The sequence below is a fragment of the Theobroma umbraticum genome, unplaced genomic scaffold, assembly GCF_002168275.2.
Source record: "Theobroma umbraticum cultivar Fairchild unplaced genomic scaffold, ASM216827v3 scaffold_4.1, whole genome shotgun sequence".
Classification (NCBI taxonomy): Eukaryota; Viridiplantae; Streptophyta; class Magnoliopsida; order Malvales; family Malvaceae; genus Theobroma; species Theobroma umbraticum.
Window position 1 is genome coordinate 3379799 of NW_018397258.1, and position 8681 is coordinate 3388479.

Sequence of the window (8681 nt, forward strand, 5' to 3'; positions counted from 1 at the left end):
TGCTTATACGTGGTAACTAAAAAATTATAGGCAAAGATATATGAAAAGAGAGTAGACGGTAGCTGCTGAGGTGGGGTTCGAATCTAGAAGCCGGAGTGCTTATATTCTCAGTCAAAGGACATAATTTAACTGGGAAAATGTTGACAGATTTATGAACCAACAGAAAAGATAATATCTGCTTTTCCTGTTAAGACAGAGAGATGGCTAAAATCCTTCCCCACAATGGGTCACACTGAATAATCACGCCCCCAACACCTTATTATCACGAATCCATGTTAGAGGAATCATGAAAGCTGACAAACATAATACATCTAGACAAATTTTTTCTACTTTCCCTCCCTCCCATAATAGCTTAAAATATTATATGGCTTCACCCTTTTATATTGCCCCACTTCTCCACCCCTTCCCTAGCCTCCACTTCAACTCTCTCTTTCGCTCTCTGGCTCTTACTCAAAATGGCCAACACAGCCACTTTCCTTTTTATATGCTTAAGCTTGTCAATGCCATCCTATCTCCAAGTTTCCCTCCATGCTATGGCACAAGAGTGGCCTGGAGGGAGATCAACCAGGTTCTACGATTTCAAGGTCAATCCCTTGATCATTTCTCTCGAAATATGCTCAACAATTATCTCAATATTCTCAATTCTGGTTTTCTAAATAAGGTTTTCTTTGCAAGTAGGTACAAACCCTGAGAGTTACTAAACTGTGTAACACCAAAGAGATTGTGACCATTAACAAAATGTTCCCAGGACCTGTTGTTTACGCCCAAGAAGATGATAGAATCATCGTCAAGGTCACCAATGAGACCCCCTACAATGCCACGATCCACTGGTATTTTCTGATAATTATATGACGAATATTACTAATTAATCAGAAAATTAACTCCAGAACTCTGCTAATTGTATATCATCATTACTCATTGCTGGCTATCTTTTCAGGCATGGAGTCAGGCAGAGGTTATCATGCTGGTTCGATGGTCCATCTTACATTACCCAGTGTCCCATTCAAGCTGGCCAAACTTTCACGTACGAGTTCACATTGGTGAAGCAGAAGGGCACGTTTTTCTGGCATGCCCACGTTTCTTGGCTTAGGGCCACTGTTTATGGTGCCATTGTTGTGTATCCTAAGACAGGGGTCCCTTACCCTTTCAGGTACCCTTACCAAGAGCATATCGTAATCCTAGGTATATCTCCTTTAATCCAACACTTAAATATAGAGTGATAAATAGTGTTATGGTATGTATGTATATATATATATATATATATATATATATATATATATATATAAATGATTGGATCTGAAGATTACCTGGAAATGTGGCAGGGGAATATTGGCTGAGAGACGTGGTACAACTTGAGCGGCAAGTTCTAGCAAGCGGAGGACCTGCTCCACCAGCTGATGCATTTACCATTAATGGTCATCCAGGCCCTAACTACAATTGCTCCAGCAATGGTAAAAAGCCAAATTTATACTGTAATTCTCTATAGTACCTAATTAATTACTTAGCAGACAGCATGACATTAGATTATCTGCTTAATTTGCCTATTCAATCATAAGTAGAATGGATAAAATAAAACTAGGCTTCCTTCTAATATTATAATTATTGGTATGCAGATGTCTACAAGATTGACGTGGTTCCAGGGAAGACGTATTTGTTAAGACTAATTAACGCAGGCTTAAACATGGAGAACTTCTTTGCCATAGCTAATCACAAATTAACAATTGTGGAGGCTGACGCTGAGTACACCAAGCCATTCACGACGGACCGTGTGATGCTGGGACCAGGGCAGACCATGAGCGTTCTCGTCACCGCTGATCAGCCTATAGGAAAGTACTCCATGGCCATAGGACCTTACATGTCTGCCCAGAATGTTGCATTCCAAAATATATCAGCCGTTGCTTACTTCCAATACCTGGGTGCTGTCCCTAACAGTTTATCATTACCGGCTAAATTGCCGAGCTTTAATGACAATCTTGCTGTTCAGACTGTCATGGATGGGCTTAGGAGCCTTAGTCCTGTTAATGTTCCTAAAGAGATCGATACTAGCCTGTTCGTCACCGTGGGATTAAATGTCAACAAATGTCGGTCCAAGACACCGCAGCAGAACTGCCAAGGCACCAACAATGGGACTATGGCAGCTTCCATGAACAATATAAGCTTTGTCAAGCCTACTATTTCTATTTTGGAAGCTTACTATAAGAAGATTGGTGGTCATTTCACAGAGGACTTCCCTGGCGCACCCCTTCGGTTCTATGACTTCGTCAATGGGGCACCGAACAGTGCTCCTAATAACACACAGGCCATCAATGGAACTAGGACCAAGGTCCTTGAATTCGGAAGCAGGGTGCAGCTTATCTTCCAGGACACTGGCACAGTCAGCACTGAAAACCACCCAATTCATCTTCATGGCTACAGCTTCTATGTCGTCGGATATGGTACAGGGAATTTCAACCCACAGACTGCGAATTTTAACTTGGTTGATCCACCTTATATGAACACAATTGGAGTCCCTGTAGGAGGATGGGCAGCTATTCGATTTGTTGCTGACAATCCTGGTACTATACTTTCTGTGTCTCTCTTTTTTTACCAAAAAATATTACGACTCAAATTGGTATATCGTTGTTAATTAAATATAATTGGATTCTCCTGTCATATTCAGGGGTTTGGTTTATGCATTGCCACTTAGACTTACACCAGTCATGGGGATTAGGTGCGGTGTTGATAGTGGAGAATGGGAAAGGAGAGATGGAGACTCTACCTCATCCTCCTGCAGACCTTCCCCGGTGCTAGCGCCGTTGGATTTGAATAAACGGGACGAAACGGATTGCTGTGATCTTTCTGATCAAGGATTCTTTTTGGCGCAAGTGTGTTATATGCCCTTCTCCATTTCTTTTAGATCTTCAAATTGTGTATGTAAAGAAGTAAAGATTGGAGGAATAAAACTGCAAATTTCTTTTCCTTCCTTTTCCTTTAGCTCTGACTCTTTGGGTTGTGGATTATCATTTCCACAGTATTGGCCTACCCCAAGATAGATTCATTCAGCTATCCTAGGATATAATAGTAATAAAATTGAACAAACTACTAGGTCAACCACCATATTAAAATGCAAACTTTAGTTGCTTTTAATCGAAAAGCGTAGGAGAAAGGAGTTCTTTTATCGCAAGAAAAAACACCAAAAAGCAAAACCAGCTTCGGTTATTCACCCTGTTTGGGGAGAGCGGAAAGACAGTACTCGCAAGCCGGCTGGCCTGGCCATATTAACTAGCCTAGTTGTATCTGTTCTGCTAAATTGGGGGACAGGGCCTTCCTTTGAGCCTTGGATGGACATAGTAAGAGGCTCAATCCTCCCGAGTGTTGGCCTTTGGTTACCCAGAAAAGTTTGGGTAATGGAATGACAGAAGGCAAGGGTCCAGAACTCCATGGAATACAATTCGTATTCCCCACAGGATCCCTTGGGAGAAAACAGTGTTCTGATATTTGTTTAGGAGCCAGGAAAGTACGTTGTTGCAAATTATTAACGGATTCATGAATTGCAATCCCAAGCTCATGAAAATCCCCATAGATCTATTCATTTCCCTACAATATGAATATACACAATTTTTTTAGAGGAAAATGTGGAAAACATGTCTACGGAAGGCTCTATTGATGAAAATTAATAAATTGATAAGAAGTGCTTGTGTAATAACGAGGGCAAGCAACTAAGAATCAATATTCAAACACAACTTACATTGCTAGAACCGCCCATCTGCAGATTGTAAGGTCAAAAGAACTGAGCTGAAAGTAGATGGAGCGCATGAAAAGGATGATGGTAAATGCCTGTCACCAGGGTTCATAAGATCCTAAACTGTATTAGATGAATAATAATAAAAGATCACCATATCTCAAGAGGGATTGGGGTGTACCTTAAAAAGACACAGCTTGCATTTGTCCATTCATTTAAATCAAACCATTTAGGAGCTCATCTGACTGACCGCTACGATGCTCAGCACTCAGCAGCATCATTTCCTGATGGATGGGCTTTCAGGGTAAAAATGGAACAAAAATCGCCTACCTGGGATTTTAAGCATAATAATCCACCAAATCAAACTGTGTAACGTTAAACATTTTGAAACAAGCAGCATTGAGTAACGTTTATCTGAGATGCTTTAGATATAGGAGAGTCAAATACTAGGCAGGAGTTATATATGCGTCATTCAACAATTTAAATCCGTTTTCAGTAACGCATGTACTACTCTGGCTTTGAGTGCAGTACAATAACTGGAAGTACAATAGTTGGCACTTAGCATGAGCACATTGTAAATTATAGGATCCAAAATTTCAACAGTTTTCTATGCAAGCGGGTTTTATCTATAATAAGTTAAGCAATGCAGGATGCAAACAAGGGTAGGAACATCAATTCATAATAAATAAATATATGTAACTAATGGCTTAGTAACAGCCCAACTAATACAGCCACACGGGTTCAATGGAACACACCGAAAGTAAACTTTTGAATACAACATGTCAATGAGGCAGAGTACATCTTAAGGGAGTCCTGAGAGGGATTCAAATTTCAACCCAAACAAAGCCTGAAGATACTCCTGACCGTACTATATATATAAAAAAAAAAACAGCCCACGATACTCTGAAAGAGGAAAGTAATCCACGACTTAAGTCCTTATTTAGCAAGACCGGTGCGATCACCTCTCATAAACAAAAGCATCACTTTCAGAAGATAGGGTACATGAAGAAAGAGTATTAAGAAAGTGGAATTTCTTGTCTAAACAGCAGAAGATTATCCTATCCCTTTCATAGAAAGGCCTCTAGCTCAATTAGTATTCCATAATGTTGAAACAATTGCTCATTGCCCATTTCAGCGTCTTAAATGTATGTAACAGATACACAGGCCCTAGAAAAAGCAGATTTTTTTTTTAATTTATTTATATCTTAAAAATAAAAATCAGATCAAACAAAAATTTTAAAAAAACTCTTAAAAAAATAAACAGTTTTTTTTAAAGAATAAAATTTTGAAAAAAAAAAGTTTTAGAAAAAGCTCCAGGAGGAGCTTTCTCTCTCTTTTTTTTTAAACATGCTTTTTTTTAGAAAATTTTTTTGTTTCAAAAATATCCTCATCCATTAAAAATAATTCCAACATTATTTATTTTCATTTTTGTAAAATTTATTATTAATTATAAATTTTATGTTATATAAAAATACTTTTTATAAAAAAAATTACAATTAACTTTTTTGCATTATGAATAAAAGAATTTGTGATTAATAAAAATTTATTTATTAAATATCATTTATGGTAATTTTAATTAAAATTAAAACTTACATAAATTATTTTATCAAACAACTTATTCATAAAAAAGAACTTATAAAAGTAAATTTACCAAATAAATTTAACTTAATTTTAAAAACTATTATTTTTCATAGCAAAAAGAAAACTAGACCAAACAGGTACTAATACTGATTTCGAGAGCTCAACTGCATCCAATTGCATGTGTAACAGTTAACAGTTTGTACAAGACTTCATTCCAAGAAAATAACAAACTATAGTGTAACCAAAGATGCTTTACTGGAAGATACAGATTCAAGGGCTTTAAATAGGAATGCAGATCCAGTAAACAGTTTTTAGTACGTTTTCATTTGGAAATAGTCACAAGTCCTTTCGCATGATCCATACTTTGTCCTCAACAAAAGTAGTAAAAGAAAGAAAATTTATGAAATATCTAAAATCAACTACAGGAGAGAATAATAAAGTATACAACAGATTAATAGGTTTCTTCAAGATCAATCACACCAGATCAGTTAAATGGTTAGAAGATGTCAATGTGTGTTCATACTATGGTTTTAGAAATAGAAAACAGAAATTATGGGTTGATTCTCTCTGACGTCCAGCTTTTCAGTCCATTCAGACCTAGTGTGGATATAAACTTAAGCCTCTGGTTACTCTTCAAATTTAAATAATCAACCTGCAAATTATATGATAAATTCTAAAATTAACATCAAAACAATCAAATGAAGAAAGGAATATAGCTCCCTATCCCCTGCCTATTTCTACCTCAGAATTCCCCCTTTTCAGAATTTTAAAGGAAAGTAACTGTAAACAAGATATTAAACCTGATCAGGATCAAGAACCAGCAGACAAAATGCACCAACTGGGCCTGTTGAAGGATCTAAAGCAATTTCCTGATTAGGGTGCTCACTTATGCAGGGGAAACCTGGAATTGGTCCCAAGTATTGTAGCCTTGATTTAACAGAACTAGCAAACCAAGATTTCTCCCTTTGCTGCAATATGAATATAAACTGGATGAGGAAGACATGAAGGATATCCCAATAAGTGACATCACAAACTCTAATTTTCCTTTCCTTCCTTTTTTCCCCCATCTTGAGAGAGTTTGAAGCAATTAAAGCACGGACAGGCTATAAGTTAGTAAAACAATTACCTTTTCTAGAGGAGAATGCGAATGTACATAACAACTCATTTGAAATATTGTTATGCATTATTTAAATGTAAGCTACTGTAAGGATGGGAATACCAAATGTTGAGTTTTGGATCTAACATACTCAAAACAACTAAAGCCTAAAGCTTCAGCTATCATGAAATAAGCCACAAATTGTATTTAAAATGTTATTTCTGTTAGTAACAAAAGAATTGTGCTATTGTGGCTTATAGATTAGCAACCAAACCAAATGATAATTCTATTCAATGGGAATACATTTGGTAATTATGTTCTATTAATGTTAACCACTATCACCATGCAATGAAACTTATTGGATAAATTGTTCATTCTGGTAACTTCAGCAAACCACCATAGTCCTAAGTCACTAATATTAACAATAAAAATCAGTTCATATAATGTACTCAAAATTGGGTTGATTCTTATCCAACCTGAAGTTTCAGAGTATCAGGATTGGATCCATCAATAACATCAATTCTTCCACTGATTCGAAACTGCTCCCAAGAATCAGTAAAGTACCAACATATCTGCAACCAAGAAAGAAAACCCAATTTATATATACGCATTAAGGAAAGAATTACATAAGATTTTTAAAAAAAAAGCTTCAACAGTAAATCCCTATGCTAATTACAAGTACACATTCGAACATAAGAACAAAACAGGGTTTTAAAATAATGGGGTATACCTCAAACAAAATTTACCTCAGCAAAAGGGCAATGTTTCAGTTCTTCTATCTGCAAAATTTCGAATCAAGTCCAACAAATAAGGTTTTACACAACTACCGCAATAAGAAATTTATCCCAAAATGAAAAAAAAAAAAAACCCATTTCAACAAAATTTCAATAGAAGAAAAGGTCAGTGTGAGAATTGCAAGAGTCTTGAAAAAGGGGAATAATTAAATATAGGAACCTTGTGACTCCTGCCATCAGTATTAATTTGGAACTTGTCACTGTTCTCTTGGAATCCTCTGTAAATTCAAGCAAAACACTTTCAATTCCAAACAAAAATTAGAATCCACAAGCATTTGCACACAGATTAGTCAATAGGGTACCTAAAAACCACGGTGCGATTCGAGGGTCTTCCATTAGATCCAATTGTTGCCTAAAACAGTAAGTAAAAAGAAAAACAACGGTAACTAATGATTCTTCAAAAATTTAACCACTAAAAAAAATTAAAGGAAAAATGAAGAGGAGAAAGTCTAACGAGTTGAAAGAAGGAAGAGTGTTTGATATGGGAATTGGATTCCAAAGCGTTGAGAAGAAGCGGCTTCCATGGGGTTGTTACTGTTCCCATTCGCTTCCTTTTTCCGTTGTACCGTTACTCCCCGCGAGAACTCTCTCATCTATCCGAGTAAGATTGTAATACTTATAAGCCAAACTGAAGCCTGATTTTTGTTTCCAGTTGGGCCATACTTTGGGCCTCAGAACGTTATTCCACCGAAGTTGGGCCCGAGCCCGTTGATGAATAGCTTAGGCTAAGAATAAACTAGTAATTTAGAAATATGAAAAAGAAAAGAACAATAATTAATCAAATTTTACATTATTGTATCCATAACTTATTTTGGTAATTTTATATTTCCTTATTATAATTTTCCAATTATAAGTTTTTTTCTTCTTTTTCTGTTTTCTGTTTGGATGTTAGGCCATTTAAAAACATTTTAAATTTTCTTTACTATTTTTATACATATTATTAGAATATATTTATAATATTTGTACATGCATAGGATGTAAAGGTTTTTGCACATATTTTATGTATAGAATAATAAATAATTGGTTGATGAATTCATTTTTCTCAATGTTAAAAAATAAGAAAGGGTAAATTTAACTTTTCTCGGATGTCACTTTTAAAATTTCTTTTATCACAATTAATATGCTTTAGATATCTTTTTCTAATTAAATGGCATAACTTCTATTCTCACATGAGATTAAACTATTAATTTTACCCAATAAAATTATAAAAATGTTTTCCATTCAAATTTAACTTATTTATTCACATTTAATAGTTTAACGCTTTGTGAGAGTAAAAATTTTCCATATACTTTTTTTAATGAAAAAATAAAGATATATTCGAGATATTAATTGAAAAAAGATCTATAAACATGGGGATGGCAACCAATTAGCCTGGAATCACTCGCTGTCACATTGTTTATTTCAAATTACCATCTCAGGCATCTTACATTGTACCAAAACTTATTACTTGTAAAAAAAAAAAATGGAAGCATCTAACGGTCAAAAATCA

General features: G+C 35.5%; 2 protein-coding genes and 1 long non-coding RNA gene across 3 annotated transcripts; 1 reads left to right on the forward strand and 2 right to left on the reverse strand.

Moving 5' to 3' along the window:
* The first annotated feature begins 397 nt into the window (after nucleotides 1–397).
* LAC6 (laccase 6) lies at nucleotides 398–2957 on the forward strand. The gene is made up of 6 exons (XM_021424379.1): nucleotides 398–584; nucleotides 679–830; nucleotides 938–1182; nucleotides 1323–1451; nucleotides 1614–2555; nucleotides 2660–2957. Exons 1-6 carry the CDS (start codon nucleotides 456–458, stop codon nucleotides 2788–2790), a joined length of 1728 nt encoding a protein of 575 aa, XP_021280054.1. The 5' UTR covers nucleotides 398–455; the 3' UTR covers nucleotides 2791–2957.
* A 34-nt stretch (nucleotides 2958–2991) lies between these two features.
* Nucleotides 2992–4152, reverse strand: LOC110413530 (uncharacterized). The gene is made up of 3 exons (XR_002444940.2): nucleotides 3903–4152; nucleotides 3728–3816; nucleotides 2992–3576 (listed from the first exon to the last, which is right to left on the reverse strand). It is a non-coding gene; the product is annotated as an uncharacterized LOC110413530 (long non-coding RNA).
* A 1533-nt stretch (nucleotides 4153–5685) lies between these two features.
* Nucleotides 5686–7772, reverse strand: LOC110414083 (Pyridoxamine 5'-phosphate oxidase family protein). Its single transcript, XM_021425148.2, has 7 exons — nucleotides 7647–7772; nucleotides 7495–7544; nucleotides 7353–7410; nucleotides 7145–7177; nucleotides 6875–6970; nucleotides 6103–6270; nucleotides 5686–5954 (listed from the first exon to the last, which is right to left on the reverse strand). Exons 1-7 carry the CDS (start codon nucleotides 7734–7736, stop codon nucleotides 5853–5855), a joined length of 597 nt encoding a protein of 198 aa, XP_021280823.1. The 5' UTR covers nucleotides 7737–7772; the 3' UTR covers nucleotides 5686–5852.
* Nucleotides 7773–8681: the final 909 nt, after the last annotated feature.